The sequence below is a fragment of the Apostichopus japonicus genome, chromosome 19, assembly GCF_037975245.1.
Source record: "Apostichopus japonicus isolate 1M-3 chromosome 19, ASM3797524v1, whole genome shotgun sequence".
Taxonomy (NCBI): Eukaryota; Metazoa; Echinodermata; class Holothuroidea; order Aspidochirotida; family Stichopodidae; genus Apostichopus; species Apostichopus japonicus.
The window spans coordinates 21,511,454-21,528,484 of NC_092579.1; the positions used below are offsets into that span (position 1 = coordinate 21,511,454).

General features: G+C 36.3%; 1 protein-coding gene across 2 annotated transcripts in view; it reads left to right on the forward strand.

Annotated features, from left to right (window-relative positions):
* Positions 1–17,031, forward strand: part of LOC139959424 (dynein axonemal heavy chain 3-like) — a 68,349-nt gene that overhangs the window by 10,537 nt on the left and 40,781 nt on the right. Inside the window, exons 13-26 of one of the 2 annotated variants that reach the window (XM_071957030.1) lie at positions 47–331; positions 1,159–1,343; positions 1,464–1,654; positions 3,160–3,171; positions 6,158–6,389; positions 7,543–7,754; positions 8,631–8,722; positions 9,250–9,364; positions 10,769–10,885; positions 13,636–13,815; positions 14,742–14,878; positions 15,340–15,541; positions 15,869–16,075; positions 16,690–16,804. In XM_071957030.1, the coding sequence (XP_071813131.1) occupies positions 47–331; positions 1,159–1,343; positions 1,464–1,654; positions 3,160–3,171; positions 6,158–6,389; positions 7,543–7,754; positions 8,631–8,722; positions 9,250–9,364; positions 10,769–10,885; positions 13,636–13,815; positions 14,742–14,878; positions 15,340–15,541; positions 15,869–16,075; positions 16,690–16,804 (2,282 nt within the window). The remainder of the gene's footprint in view (positions 1–46; positions 332–1,158; positions 1,344–1,463; positions 1,655–3,159; positions 3,172–6,157; positions 6,390–7,542; positions 7,755–8,630; positions 8,723–9,249; positions 9,365–10,768; positions 10,886–13,635; positions 13,816–14,741; positions 14,879–15,339; positions 15,542–15,868; positions 16,076–16,689; positions 16,805–17,031) is intronic. The other variant, XM_071957031.1, reaches the window with a different exon arrangement.

A 17,031-nucleotide genomic window follows, 5' to 3' on the forward strand; every position in this document is an offset into this window, starting at 1 on the left:
ACCTCACTTTTTTTTGATATTTTTTATGTCGAATTCTATTTTGAAGATACCTGAATACCTACAAGCAATACAGCGACCTATTGAATAACAAGGCAGAGACGGACGTGGCAAGCTTCCTGAAGGAGCGCCACTCTCTAGAGGGATTCAGAACCAAGATCAGCAGCTACCAAACTCTCAAAGACGAGATCTCCTCCATGAGAATCACTGTCCCTCTCAGCATGTTTTGTCTCGACTGTCGTCTCCTCAATGCAGATCTCTCTGCCAGAGCTCAGAGGCTGAAGGAGAAACTCATCAACTTTGAAGTGGATGAAAATAGAACTCTTAACAAAGGGTAAGATTTGCTAATACAACATTAAGCCTTTTTATATATTTGCAACATTTTTTTTGGTTGCTAAGTTTGATACTCTTAGGGTACTTTTTTAGTCGTATTACAGTGCAGTTGATTATCTTGACTGTGTAAGCCTGATTTTGTTCACTTACGAGAAATTTAAATAACTTCTGATTTTTGTTGGATGTGAAGAGCTTCTAATGTGCAAAAAAATATAAAAAATCAGTGTAAATACATGTATACATGTTTACATAATGGGATGGAAATTTTAAATTCTTGCTAAATAGTGTTTCTTGTGGTGAGAGAAAAAGTAAGCAGGCAGTCTTGTTTGAATAATTGCTATCATATGTTCAGTGATACTCATACTCGAAAGTCTTGGTAAACTTTGTTTTAGTGGGTGAGCAAAGGGCCAATAGTTGCTTTGAGAGTGGTTTGATTCATAGATGAAACATTCACCCCTTCTCCCTGTACATCCCATAAATGAATAAACATGTATTCCTCAATTTTAACACCAGGTTTTGGGACAATTTTCTTTTCTGCACTGTAATTTCCTGTCCTGCTTATATTAACAGAACAAGCAGTATGCATGACCTGTTTCTGCAGAATTTTCTGCTTTCTGTATCAGATAAATGTTAGGAACTGTTTGTACTGTAGTATGAGTGATTTGAAGGAGGTTATGAAAGTACAGTACAGACTGGAATTAGCATTGGAAAAAATTGTCCAAATTGCCTGATTTTAAACTTTTACATCCCTAAATGGATAAGGATATTCCAAGATTTTAAAGCAGGAGGGTTTAAGAGAGTTTAAAGTTTCTTTAACCATTTTTCTAGGATTTGTAGACGATACGACGACATTGCCGACAAATTAGGAGAGACACCGACTACGACATCAGAAGTGGTAGCTCTGTCCGAGTTCCTGAGAGAATCCTCGGAAGTGACAGTCTACAAACTAAAGGATGAGATTGAGGAAGCAGCTAGTCGATTGATGTTTCTGTTGGACTATTCATTCCTACTCAGTAAGTGCTCAGTCTAATAAACGAAATAAGAAATTGATGAGTGGTACAGCAGATGTTAGTAAGTATTTCCCTTTTGCTCCAAATCTAACAAGTCCTTTTTAAATATGTTGCTTTTGTCAGATGAAGATATCAAGCTGAACAGCACTGTCTTTCACTGGCCAGACAGAATTCAGAGCGTCTTCGAGCTGAGTCGGAGCCGCCTGATGACCAAGAGAGAACAGGCAGAGGATGAAGTCCGGAAGAAGGTACAGCTGTTTGAGGAGAAATTAAACGAATACAACAAAGAAGTCGATTCTTTCAGGAAGAAGGAGGTACAGTACTCAGTTTTAGTTGAACTTGTTTTGATTTCCATTTTTTTAAGTTCATGGTCGTTATATGTTGTTCATTTTATTTGCATGTTTGGTGGTTAATCTTGACCTAACATGCTCGCTAACTTTGCATACTGTTTCTTGCCACATGTGTACTGTGCTATGTTTCATCAGAGCATCAACTTTGTACAGTTTGGCTGCCAGTTAAACCTCAATAGTGTTATGGCTGCACTTGTTTAGGAAATTGAGAAGGGCTAACTGATTCACATTTTCAGTCACTTTAGGATTCCTTTTGTACCCTTTTTACACAAATTTTAATGCATATCAAGAGGAGATGTATGTTCATGCATGCTAGTGATATCACTGCACATTCTTACATCAATAACTATATGTATATATATATATATATATATATATATATATATATATATATATATATATATATATATATATGAAATCGTAATGAGTTGAAAAATCCAGAACAGTGAAAAAACTTGCAGCATCCACTGGGATTCCAACCCTGGCCTCCCGCTTTATATGCGGACACCCTAACCACTAGGCTATGGACGCTGATTGTATGTCCAGTGGTTCGAAACCGGTAAGGAAGGTCGTAATTCCACTGTAGGCGTTTGTCACCTGTATCGAACAATATCAGTTCTGTTTTGGTGACATATTTGCCTTACTCTAGAGATCAAACATGATTATATATATAAATAGCTGTAATGTTATCCTCTCGTTGGTATCAATGTCTGGCTAGTAAAGTCCGTAACTATCCAGGGTATTAGTATAAACAAGGGTACCATTGTGTTTCTTATTTAAAGCACTATGAAAGGAAATTAAATACCAGATTGATAGTTTTAGTTTGGAAAGAATTTCCTGAACTTTACTTTCATTTTAGTTCCATTCGTGCAATTCAAAATAATGTTATTAACCCAAAGAAACATACAGATTTTCTTTTTTCTTTAATAAGCAATAAGAATGTGTTAAAAAGTTTATGACTCTTAGAGACTTCTAGCAGGATCTTCTGCAAGGGCAGCCAAATTGAATCTTTTAAATCTTTTAGTAACAGCTCTGAAGTTGCCATTAATCTACAGTGTGTAGAAGTGTTGCACATGAAGCACTAGAACACTAGATATGTAGAATCCTGAATTTTTTAGAATTTTAGCAATATTTGCAAATGGTGATATAGTCAGCTGTCTTTGGAAAATATATGTTTGTTGTTGTGTTTGAATAATTGCAAATTTTTTCTTTGTTATTTATAGTCGCTGATGTACATAAATAAAGATCATCCATATTAGGTGCAAGTTTGTTTTGATATCAATTTTTTTTTCATGCATGCCAGAAAGTTTGCAATGCTGACAATTTTCTGTTTCGTTTTCGTTGGAGCATTTATCATCGTCTTTCGTGAAACTTTTCAAGAATGATACACCTAGGAACAAATATAAGCAATCTCATTGGCTCTTTTTGTAATTTTCCCTCCTCCTTCTTCTTTGCATCACTGTTTACAGCCGAGAGGAAAGGTATTGTAGTATTTGTATTTCATCGTCAGCAATCATCATTACTAACTTCCTTCCTCTCAGATCATAGGTAGATTTATTATTAATTCTACACACTGACTTTATCACAAAAACAGAAAGCAAAACAGAACCCATCGTCCCTACCTTTTGCCGAGGAAATTAAGAGTCAGGTCAGGCCCTGGAGACAATTGTGTCATCTGCACAATTCTTTATCCCATGTTTCCCAAACCCACTAACTATTTACATCCCCCCCCAGTAAGTGACCCTGGGCACAGGTGTTGAAGTCCCCTGATCCAACATCTCATCAGACATGACCTTTTCTGTATGCATGATGTTTAGTTGCACTATGAAGGGTTATTTCAAAAACCATCATCTAGGGACATTGACATGGGTGTAAGGAACATAGATTTTGGCATAACCCGACTGTGTTCTTTCCTGAGAGGTAGAATAAAATCATGAAATGAATTCTGGTGCAACCATGTACAGAACAATTTGATAGAATAGAAGGGGGAGGGGAGAGGGTTCAGTCTCCCATCGCCAGCAGGATATAACGAAATATGTTAGTGTGCAGTGCATTAATATATTACATGTATGTGAGATGCAACCCAAACAGTTAAATTTTCTTCAACATTGTTTCAAAGTTTCAAAAGCACCATTTTGCATCTAGGCACCTTCCATGATACCAAAATTTCTCAAAAGGAGAGGGGACATCCCTCCACTAAGACCCCTTCACTTGACGACATTACATCTTAGCCGCCCTCCCTCTGTACCAAGATGTTGTTTGCGCTACTGCAAATCAATACATTAATGTTACCATAGATCTGGTACTGTTATTTGCTGCCTACAAAGGGTATAAACTTACTTCCCTTTGAATAACCTCTTTATTATTTAACATTCATTTTGGTGTTTGTTCTCTCTCATTCTGTGGTGTTTTTCTATCTCAGACATTTGTATTAAATTATTCTCACTCGACAAACACTGAAAACATTTACCATTATTTCTTTCTCTGGCACTCCTTTATAACTATACTTTCAGGCCTGGAAATTTCTTGTGCACTTAAATACCTATTGAATCCAGGCCAGTTGGCTATTGGCTATCAGGCCAACAATACAATTATTGTTTATTTTTTATTGCCTTTTAAAGTAAACAACCAAATCAGCTTTTGTCAAATGTCTATTCTCTTGGAAAATATACTTACAAATATTTGGAAATGGGAAATGGTGATTAAAGAACGATTGGTTCTGAAGTAGCAGGATGTATTGTTTATTGATAATCCAGAACAAAAATAGCAAAAATAGAATATTCTATTCTCTCCATCTAATTTTGTTACAATAAATATTCAAAAGAAAAGTTTTTTCAATGAAACGCAGTTGTTTGACAACTTTCCAATTCGTAGTCATCCATCCTTGTCAACCATAGATTTGGAGATATACTTTATTTGCTGTGTTCTCAGTCAAATAGTATACAGACATTTAAAATATTGCCCCAAATTAAAGCTGCAGTTTGTATTACATATTTTCACAATTTGTTCATACCATACTGGCCATTAAAGGGTAAGGTAGTTGTAAACAAAACCTGTGATTATTTGACCACCAAAATGTACACCAGGAAAGAGCTAAAGTTTGGCATGAGCCTGTAAATAGTTTGCCCGATGGAACTATATATACCATCACTCGAAAACTTTGTGGGACACAATTTTTTTTCTACGATGGAGTTGAAAAATGGTTGTATTCACATAAATCTGTTGGTTTAATCGAAAGGTATCTAATTAAGAGAAGTGAAGGCATGTTGTGATGGTTAGGGTGTCAGTCCCACAAGCAGTTGGCTCCAGGTTTAAATCTGCACCAGGAACCAGATTCTCTTAACCTATTCAAACTTGATACTTTACAGTGTCATTTGAGTAGAGTCTTCTGTGGTATTGTTATTTCTTGTTTGCGAATTGGGAACTGGGGTTTGGTTTTTTATCTTTCAGTAGTTTTGAAACCACCTTTGTTCACCATAACTGTGCAGCAGTGATGATGAATGGAGTGCCTTAACTTTCCTCAGTATTTGACAATGTGGTCAGATGCTGAGGTACGCCCACATCTTTCGTACTTCTCCGAACACTCATCGAAAGGAGAAGGCTTGTTTCTTTCACGATCATCACCCAAATAGGGTTTCAAATGAGCTTCTGTTGGCTTTTCTATTGCCTGGGAATTACTAAACTGAAGTAAACTAGACTAATGACCTGTGAATATAACATGGCTTGGTTAGCATGATACACATGTACAACTCAACACATAATAATATTCTTTAAGAGAGTACATCGTCTCATTGAGAAATGAGAGTAAAAATATAAACCAGAGGAAAGGAAACTAATTTTGTATCTTACAGAAGTCTGTCAGAGTTGTCTGTATTGTTTGCTGTCTTGCATCTTTTAGAGTAGAAATATTTGCAAATCTTCTTGGTTTGAAAGATAACCATTTAATACTGGTTGAAGTGGTTGCAGTGTTCACATTTATTTCATTTTTTAAGGCATAATATTTTTACTATAAAGCAAAGTAGTAGTACAGCTTCTGAGTAGAGTTTTTTTTTAATATGCTGTTTGATGATTAACATCCATATTAGCAATTGAAATATTCATAACAATGTAGTTGAACAGGTTGACCAGTCATTTTCATGTATTGAAATTGAAAATATTTTTTTGCTTTTTACAATTTTTCCAAGTTTTGTACTTTTACATGTGATTGGCACTAACATGAAAGGTGTGTGGAGGGAGAAACTGTGAAGAATCAATCATTTCTATTAATTGCCTCATTTTTTAACCTGCATTTTTTTGAGAACTATTGTGGGGTGTCTTAGTTTAATTATGCAATCCCTCATAAACCCTCTCTGGTAAGTAAGTCCTTTGTATCCCGTTCATGTTTTTCACCCACACATTCTCATGCGATGTATTTAAGGTAAAAAGAAAAGCTCATTTCGACTCTTTAATTTTGGATATCTCTTTAAGATGCTCGGTCTGGAGGAGATGAAGTCTAACGTGGACAAACTGAACGAGATTCAGTCCCAGCTGGATGCGGCTCGGGACGAGCTGGATGGCATCAACAAAGAGGAGGAGCTGTTGGAGTGGGAGGCGTCGCAGTTTCCCATCCTGAGTGTCATGTACCAGCTGAAACAACCTTACGATCAGCTCTGGAATACAGCCCTGGAATTCCATACGCAGTCAGAGACCTGGATGAATGGTAACCTTGTAGCAAATGTTTATTTGTTCTGCTGTTGTAGCTAGGTCAAGGTTTTAAAATAGTTCTGTTTATGTATATTGAACAAAGAAGCAAACACGATGTCGATTGGGGTAAAGGTCAGATATGGAATGTATTTTGTCGTTCTTTTGTTTTCGATTCATGGTTCAGCTTGGGTTCCTTAAACAATGAAATTTTTACTGTTGTGATGAACTTTGCAAGGTTGGGTCCACTGAGAAAACTGTTTTTGTCTGATATATATTATTAAAATATTAATAGTACATAAGAAATGTCAGATATTGAGTGCATTTACAGATTATAATAATAATAATCAGTTGCATTACAGGTGATCAGTTATGGGCCACAATTTTTCTTCTTGTTAAACTTGCTTAAAAGTCTTCAAAAGAACTTCCTGAAGGTTATTTTCATACCCAACTTATTTCCAGACAATCACGAGAGAGTGATTACATGATTTAAAATGTATCAGTGAGGAAAAATGCTTTCTGTGTGGATGATAGTAAAATGAAATTTTGGCCATGCCTGACCATTGTTTGACTTTCCAGCATATTTTGGGACAGTATTGATGCCCTTCAAGTATTCTATATTGTACTTACATGTTACATAGCTTAGTTATTTTTGGCAATCTTTCTAGCATATTTGGGGGCAGTATTCTATATTGTACTTACATGTTTACATAGCTTAGTTATTTTTGGCAATCTTTCTAGCATATTTGGGGGCAGTATTCTATATTGTACTTACATGTTACATAGCTTAGTTATGTTTGGCAATCTTTCTAGCATATTTGGGGGCAGTATTGATGCCCTTCAAGTATTCTATATTGTACTTACATGTTACAATATGTTAGTTTTTTATGCAATCTTTCTAGCATATTTTTGGGCAGTACTGATGCCCTTCAAGTGTTCTATATTGTACTTACATGTTACACTATGTTAGTTTTGTTTTGTAATCCATCTAGCATATTTGTGGGCATTACTGATACCCTTCAAGTATTCTCTATTATACTTCCATTTTACAATATATATTTATTTTTTTTGCTTTTTTTCCAACCATGATTACACTGTGCATAGTGACATTGCTAGTACTCATATGTTTTATTTAGATAATAGGTTTCACTTGACTCACTCTTATTTGCCAGGTCCTTTCCAAGACCGCAATGCCGAAGATATCCAAAACGAAGTAGACACCATGTTCCGTACGGTGTACAAACTTGCAAAGTCCTTCTCGGATCAACCCGGTCCACAGAGAATAGCGAATAACGTGAAGGGCAGAATCGAGAAGTTTAAGCAACACATGCCTGTACTCAACACCATATGCAATCCTGGTATCAGAGAACGTCATTGGCAAAAGGTAGAGACTCCTTCCAGAGTCTATTTGGCTAAATTGTGATCACTCGCAGTTAATTTGTAGTTTTATGTAAACGTCGCCTACAAGGGCAAAATTTTTGACAATCGTCCAAGATGACCGAATCTCTGTTTAGACGACCAAAGTCAGCTCTGGAGGTCGCCCGAGAGACGTTTTTTTTACATCATACTCACATTGCAGTGTGACTAAATTCCCCCCAAATTGGTATTGCCCTCCATCACTTTGGAGATACCGAAATTAAATAAGTCTATGATATATATACGTGACGGAGAGTTTAATTGGTCCAAAGCTGGTGTTAAATTTCACCAAACTTACAAATCTGTCATACAGTGTACATATTGGTCTTTCTTCGTGATTTTGTTACTTTTACTCTGGGCAACCAAAAAGTATGACCTGGTTGGCCTGAGGCACAACCAGAAAAAAATGCCTTAAAACTTTGCCCTGTGGGATGTGTGTCCCTATCACAGGAGACAGACAGAAATGTGATATCTTTGATTGCTTTGCTGTGTATATAATTTCGCTTGTAAATGAAGTTTGTAAGTATGGAATAAATATGACAGGCATTTCGATTCCCACCCTTGAAATTGGATACCATTGTAATAGTACAGAGGTTTAGTTACTATTACAAAGTATCCAAACTATTCCCATCTCCACTCCCCCTCTCCCCCTCTCCCCCCCCCCCCCTCACGTCAACAGAACCCATTTATGTGGTAAAATACTGTATAGCAAAGAACTGAGTGAAATATATTACAATAAATAATAATAGTGATAGTGCAAAAGATATGATATATGGAAGTCTTGAAGTTTTGTTGTAACTAAGTAATTATTTATCTCATTGTTTACATCTCCATTTCTGCGTAGATGAGTGAAGTGGTCGGTTTCCAGCTGAAACCAGAGCCAGAGACATCCTTGTTTCAGATGTTGGAGCTTGGACTCAATAAGCATCTTGAAAAGTAAGTTGAGAACACGCTTCATCAAGTCACACAATAGGACTGAAAAATAAATTGCTCGCTGCTGTTTGCAGGGACTGACCAATCAGAATGCACGATCCTGACCTACATAGTAACAACAAATGTAATTGAAGGGTTGTGACAAATTTTGGCAAATGAAGTATAATTTATAGTTTTAACACATTTAAATTGTCTGCTTTTTTTGTTGTTGTAATATCTTTGTAAATCTTTGCATATTTAGGGACGTCCCTCTTTGCTACTATTGTTTTTGAAGGCATAAACTCAGACCGTAAAATTCATGGTCAAAGCAGTGATTTATAGAAAAACCTTGATAAGTTTTTATCTGCAATCATATCTCTCGTCATGTATAATGATTGTGAATACTGAATTGCACATTGCAATCGATTAAAGTTGCAGTACGTTTTCACCAAACATGGAAATAACAAAAACAACTGTAAGTCAGTCCATAGGAAATAAAAGTTAAAGCTTGAAAAGTTTCTGGGTTCTTGTAAACTTGATTCCAATTTCAGACTTGAAGAGATTGGTGGCGCTGCCTCTAAGGAGTATTCTCTGGAGAAGGCTATGGAGAAGATGAAGGCAGAGTGGAGCGATGTGCACTTTGAATTCTCACCCTATAGAGATACAGTGAGTGAACTCATTAAAAGCATCATCATGTATTCATGCATCTGGACAATCTAATCAACGACCCTTCCTTTTTCGGTACAGTTGTGTAGTAAAATACTCACACAGTCATGACAATGTACGCTGCCTGTCAATATTCTTTGCCCATTCGTAGAGATTGAGGGAATGAAAAATTCAATCAAAAACATTGTGTTGTCCTGTCTTGGTTTATGCCATCAAGATCAAAAAATTTGTTGGACACATGAAAACAGTTTTGGGTTATGGCTTATGCAAAGTAGGCCCTGGCCTAGCGCCACTCAAATTTTTTTGTAGGTAAATTTCCTGCACATTAACACAAGGCTTCATTTACCGGCAGATACATTCCCCCCTCAGGTCAAGTGTAGATATATTGCTCAATGGATCGTACATTCCCAAACAATTTGACGATACACATTGACGTTCAGGACATCATTAATGACTTAGCAAAAATGAAATCCAGAAAACTTTCAATTTGATGGATATGTCGTCAGTCATAGGGGAATAGGGCCTTCCAAAACATTTATGACCCATGGCCCTGCGTAGCCTTAATCCGGGCCAGCATGCAAATTAAGGCAGGTGCGTTGACCTTTTCTGTTCATTTCAGTACATTAGACTAAATTCCGGCTATGTATTTCATACATTCACTATGCTGTCACCATCAGGTAATATCTGTGTCTCTCCCTCATGTTTCTGTAACAAGAAGCGTAGTTCCTAGGACATAATTGACAAAAATCTTGAGTCATTACTTGCTTCACTGGTAGTTGAATTAATGACTGTACTGATTCCATTGAAAATTGTTCACAATATAGCCTAAATTGTTGATCAATATTACTTTATACTGAGGTCAAATCAGTTGTTCTTATCATGTATCTTACAGAAAAGATGTGTGTCCGGTACGACAGATCACCTAGCACATTCTATATGGAATGTAATGTTAGAAGTGTTTTATGGAAGTGTTATGACATTATTAAAAGGTTTTGGCTAACAGGTGTAGCTTGTTTGTCTATTTTTGCAGACATATCCTAAGCTATTCACCAAGAAATAATGAAAGATAATATTAACACATGATACAGCATACCTACTCTCCCGCTGATGAAGGATAAGCAAAGTTGTGAGAAATCCCCCCTTCTTCTCCTCCCTGCCCCCTCCTCTCCTGAGTATGTTCACTATCCAAAGTTGTGTAATGTTGCTTAAATTGAGCAGACACATCTTCCTGTCCTTCAGTAAAAGTTTCAGGTAGATCTTGATTATAGCAATAAATTTAATCGATTAATAACAGACAAAGATCTGTTTCTTTGATTGTTGCTCTCTCTACAGATGTTACAGTCTGTAATGTTGTCATTGTGTCAGGCAAACGTGATCACTTTCCTTATTTCCCTCCTTTCTCAGGGCGTCTCCATCCTGTCCAGCATCGATGACATTCAAGTGGTTTTAGACGATCACATCGTCAAAGCCCAGACCATGAGAGGGTCCCCTTATGTCAAACCGTTTGAAGAAGAAGTCAAGGTACAAATCAGATAATATTTTCATTAAATAAGTTATTTTCTTGCTGCACCGTTAAGATAATGCAAGGCTTCAGCACAGGAAGTAAACAAACAGACTAACTGAAATAGCATTACAGAGAGTGCTGGGAGAAGAACTTAAAGACTGATGCCTTAAGCAGGATTTTGGGTTAGATTCACCCCTTGAATAATAATAATAGTAGGCAGCAGTTTTTTATTATGACGCTTAAGCGACCACAAATGTGGGAGACACGCAAGGGCTTATGGATTACCACTTACACGTTGTGTGGCTTCCATTTCCAACATTTTAAATCAAATTTGGAATCTTATCAAGGTAGAAACTCATTTCAGATGGGAAAACTGTAGATTGCTCTTGGTTGAAAAACCCACCTAACAATGACCCGGCCGGGTAACAAAAATGAAAATGACAGTGATTTTTGGCATAAGGGACATGATCTAAATGTACTTAAAAACTTTGGTGTTGTGCTTTTCACTAAAAATTGGGAATTAGATCCACTTAGTGGTCAACAATATATTAACAGTATTGTATAAATGCTATAATGGTTCCACTGAATTTTTATATACTGTTTCACTTTTTTTCGAATCAAGTAAGTTCCAGGTTTGATACTGTCGTATTATGCCTGCATCTTTACCTGATTCTTGGAGTGGAGGCACAATTGAGTCACTGGTTTATAGAATGAATGATTGAGCAAATGCAGTCATGGATACTAGTATGTACAGAAGCTGTATAGCTGCACACAGAGTTGTGCATGGTACAGATCTGTTCAAAACGGCATTTCAGATTCTCTGTCATTTTTTCCAAGTCAAAAAATGATATTTAACTGCAAGATATGAAATTTTGGTTAAATAGTCACCAGTTTAAGAGATGATTTTTAAGAGAGTATGAACTGATCGTTCCTGGGACAGACTGGACTTGATATTCAGTTTGTCCATACAATGAAGTTGGTTGTCCAACAAGATTAACATATTATGAAAGTTATTAGGTGAGACTTTTTACTGCATATGGACTTGTTGTCCACATGGTGGCCAATTGGCTAAGGCGTCGGACTCGTGATCCAAGGATTGCTACTGGTTCGATTCTTGCCTAGTTCATTACGTTGTGTCCTTGGGCAAGATGCTTTATCTCACTTGCCTCTCTCCACCCAGGGGTTAAATGGGTACCTGTGAGGTAACTTGTCATTAGGCGCAGTATATAACTGCTGCCGACTGGAGGGATTGTCTCTGGGACAGGTTATCGTTGACCAGGGGTAATATAACGTCTGTAAAGCACTTTTAGACCTATCGCTGGTTGAAAGCACTATATAAAAAGCAAATATTATTATGATTATTTGTCCTTATGACAACCTCAATTATAGTTTTGATTGACCAAACAGCAGTTTTAGTTGTATTGAACTGCCTGACAGCCTTATAATTCAATCCTTCGGTTTGTCATAATTAGGGTGAGATAGTTCAAGTTTGTATTAACGTTCCATTTTGTCTGTTAACTTTCCTTATCTAGCAAACCATCATTCTCTTCCTTATGATGGTTGTGCGTTCGAGAGGTGAGCTAGGGGTCGTATAAATCACGGTAGTTTTAGTCAAACAAATCATTTATATCACCTCAAAATGTTACACACGGTTATATACAGCATTGTAGTATCTCTCATCCAGCTTCCATGCTGAAAATGTAATCTACACATTAAAAATCTCATCTTGGTAAGGGCATTCAATACCTGTGCTAGGAATGAAAGTTATCTACACTGAAGTAGCATTTACTCCATAACTTAAACTTCATTCCTTAGCTCTTTACTGTACTCACGTTTGAGTTGACATGAAGCGATGGCTTTCAGCCTCTAGTAAAATTATTTTCTTCATGATTAACTTTCAATGAGTTGCAAGTTGAAACCTGCTTGTGAAATATTGCTTAGTAGATCAGCTTTTGAAACATTTACATCACACTCATGACCAACTTGTACTTTCTAAAGTTTAAATGTCATCGACAAGCTTTGGGAACGATTTGATCAGTCATTTTCAAATTTTGCGTCAAGCTGAAACTTTGCTTTCCTTTTTAGAACTCCCATGATACATTGTACATCAATTAAGTACACCAATTCCGAGCCATCAAAGAGTAAGACCAAATTAAGAATATGCACTTTTGATGATTGAGATCCAAATAATCCTTTATCCTTTAATCTTGATCATTTTACCACCACAGGTATAAGAGGTTGGTGGGGGAGGGGGATTACCTCCTCTCAAATTCTGATTCTGTTGGTAAAAGAAGTGAAAACAGACCCTGGCGAACTTCATCCATATTTGAGCGATGCTGATCGCAGGATATATTTTGCAGTTTTCCCGATCAATTCCTCATAGCTATCTCCAGAGTCTTTGACCCTTAAATCCAAAGTTTAAGTCACAGTCATGATGTCAACAATTAGGAACTTGAAATTCAAGGCTATAATTTGATTCGATATTTAGATAGTGGCAAGCCCTATATAACCATATCTTTGGTAGAGGTGACAGCCCAATTGTTAGAGTACAGGATAATCCCTAGGTCACTGGTTCGAATCCTGTCGTTCCGAATTATTTCTTAGCTCTTCTTCAAATTGCTTCCAATTACTCAGTCATTTTCCATTGTCTTTTAGCAATACAAATTTAAATGTAAATATCCAATTCTAACTTATATTCTGTTCTATTCTGTTGTCGTTTACTCTTTATGATTTGATGGTAAAAATTTTCTTTTGAATTTTTTAACAGAATTGGGAGGAGAAATTGGTAACAATGCAAGACATTCTCGACGAGTGGTTGAAGTGTCAAGCTACTTGGCTCTACTTGGAGCCCATTTTCAGCTCAGAAGATATCATGGCTCAGATGCCAGAGGAAGGCAGGAAGTTTGGAATTGTGGACAGCTACTGGAAGGACATTATGACCGAAGCAGTGAGTAGCTGCAGTCAATTCTGCAGATGAGTAGGAGCATAATTCAACAAGATGTTAATAAATTCCCCAAACAAATGAGTGTCTACTTTATTTTGTGAGTTAAATATATCCCATCCTAGAATATGGAGTGAGCCAATATTGATATATATATATATATATATATATATATATATATATATATATATATATATATATATATATATATAGATATATATATATAGATATATATATATATATATATATATATATATATACACATATATATATATATGTATATATATATATATATATATATATATATATGTACACATATATACATACATAGATACATACATATATAGATACATACATATATATATACATAGATACATACATAGATACATACATATATAGATACATACACGCATACATACCAAAGTTGTAACCAGTCACTTGATGTTAAGCTCGAGTCAAGTCAAGTCACTGCTAGTGATTTTTCTTGACTTGAGTCCAGTCATTGATGCAAGTCCCTGTGTTATCTCTCTGGGGATATACACAATCTTCCTTGAGTCACTTTAAGTTTGAAAATTAAAGTACTCCCATTGTAGAATATGGAGTTAACCAATACATCCATATAATATAAATTATATACAAACATGTATACATACCAGAGTTGCAACAAGTCAATTTTGTTCACTGTCCAGTTGAGATGTTGCCAATGATTTTCATGACTCAAATTGAGTCATTGAATACTTTAGTCCCTGTGTTATCTCTATGGAGAACAAAACACGTCACAATCTTCATTCGAGTCACTTTACTTGAAATACAGTGACTTGAGTCATGACTTGTAACAACACTGATGTGTACATACCTGTATGTATGTCATATGTAATAGCACAATTTAAAGGCAGTATAAGTTAATTGAATGTCATAAACTATTTCTCTAGATTAAGGATACTCAAGCCTTGAGGTGCACAGCACAGCCTAACATGCTGAGTCGGTTACAGGAGTCTAACGTTCTACTGGAGGAGATCCAGAAAGGACTCAACCATTACTTGGAGATGAAAAGACTTTACTTCCCAAGGTGAGTTTGAATTTGTCCTACTTATTCCTAGTAAAAACATAGATCAGATATACTTGTCTACTCTTCAGCTATTGACAGGTTGGTCTTTGGTGATAGTCATTTTGGGGAAGTACTTTTGTTTGGTATTATGTACCAAAATACTGTAGAACTTGTGCCTTGTATCCTCCAGTAAAAATAAAAATTCCTTTAAATTAAAAAACATTTATGAAAGATGTAACGTGTGTAAATACTTTTAAAATTTTGTATTCAATTTCAAAGTAAAGGATGTCTGTCCCTCCCCTTGTTATGGTCTAACAGCATTTAATCAGTTCACAGTTTAGTTTAACGATAAGAAATTGTTTCTGACAACACCAATAACATTGATAATAGTAAAAAATATGAAAGTTAATACAGTCATCAATGTTATCTGATAAATTGCTGTGAATTGACCAAAAACGAAATCTGTACCAACTTTCCGTCAGGTTTTTCTTCTTATCGAATGACGAGCTGCTGGAGATTCTGTCCGAGACCAAAGATCCCTTGAGAGTTCAACCCCATCTCAAGAAATGTTTTGAGGGCATCGCATCGTTAGACTTTACAGACCAACAGGAGATTGTTGGGATGATCAGTGCAGAGAAAGAAGTGGTTCCCTTTGCAAGCAAAATCTTTCCAGCTAAAGCTAAGGTTTGATGATTTTTTTTCTTCTTCCTCTTCTTCTAGAAATCATTCATTCAAATAGAGCATTTGACTGTCTTAAATTGATGTTTGAAATTAGTAGCATATCAAGTAAGGGAGGGGTTAGCAATTGAGAAGTTACTCTCACCCCACAACCTCCTTCTCCCCCCCTCCAAAAAATATAAACGGAAGATGGACATAGAAATGAAATCTTACATAAGGCAGTGCTGACAGCTTCTTTACATATGATTGTACTTTTGCCAGCTACATTTAAATAAAAGTCAAAGTCAAAAATGTTAATATTTTTTCCCCTTTCTTTTGATATCACATTCATAGGGAATGGTAGAGAAATGGCTGTTACAAGTGGAAGAGGTGATGATGGCCAGCGTTTGCAAGGTCTCCAAGGAGGGCGTGGCGGCATACGCAGCTAACCCCAGGAATAAATGGGTACTGGAGTGGCCTGGACAGGTGGTGCTCTGTGTGTCCTCCATCTTTTGGACGGAAGAAGTCGCCAAAGCTATCAAAGAACCAGACGGTCTGAAGGTAAACAATCTCATTTTATGGGAAGATTGAAACATTTTGTACAAAGTTGTTTTTGTATGATAACCAACTTACACTGTCATAGACAACCCCCCCCCCTCAAAAAAATCCATCCACAGAAGATCAACACATGTTAGTTATGTTCTGAATGTACACTATGACAAGACATGATTCTGCTGCTTCCATCCTTATATACAAATCTATGTGCGATGGATCTTTTTGTAAGCATATATTTAGGTTCTGCTTTTTGGCTTAAAAAAATCACAGACATTCTGGAGGTAATTTTATTTTGAAACACTTACGCCAAAAGAACTAACAGTTTTAAGTGCATATGCAAGGAGGTATTACTTTAAAAGTATAAATGAAACCCTATTTGAAACACAATACATTTTTAAATCCATCCCAAACTTCCTTCCCAAACTGCTCTGCTCTGGCAAGTTTATCACAATTTGGCAGAGTTTTTATATCTCTGTAGTAAAAGCAAAGTTATCATTGAACAACTGTCTCTATAATCTTATATAATCTCTATAAAACTTAGCCATTTTTAAATTTCTTCATTTTTATTAGTCATATTGATTTTTTTGATATATACCTTTTGTTTTTCCCCTTTAATACAGAAATATCTTGAAATCAGCAATAAAAATCTAAAGGATATCGTAGATCTTGTCCGAGGTAAACTCGATAAAGGAAATCGGGTGACGCTTGGAGCACTAACAGTCATAGATGTACACGGTGAGTTACAGACAAAGTTATTCGACAAAAACCTGCAAAAAACACAGCAGATCAAACCCTTCAGTCCTGATTGATGAATGATGAGGTAACTTAAGGACAGCTACGGTCTGTTACAAGTAGGGAGGGGAATGGGAGGGGACAGGGTTTTACAACCATTGGTGGGGGGGGTAGGGAGCTTTTTATACTGTGTATAACTTGGATTAAATGTTTTTGTTCTCTTTTTCTTT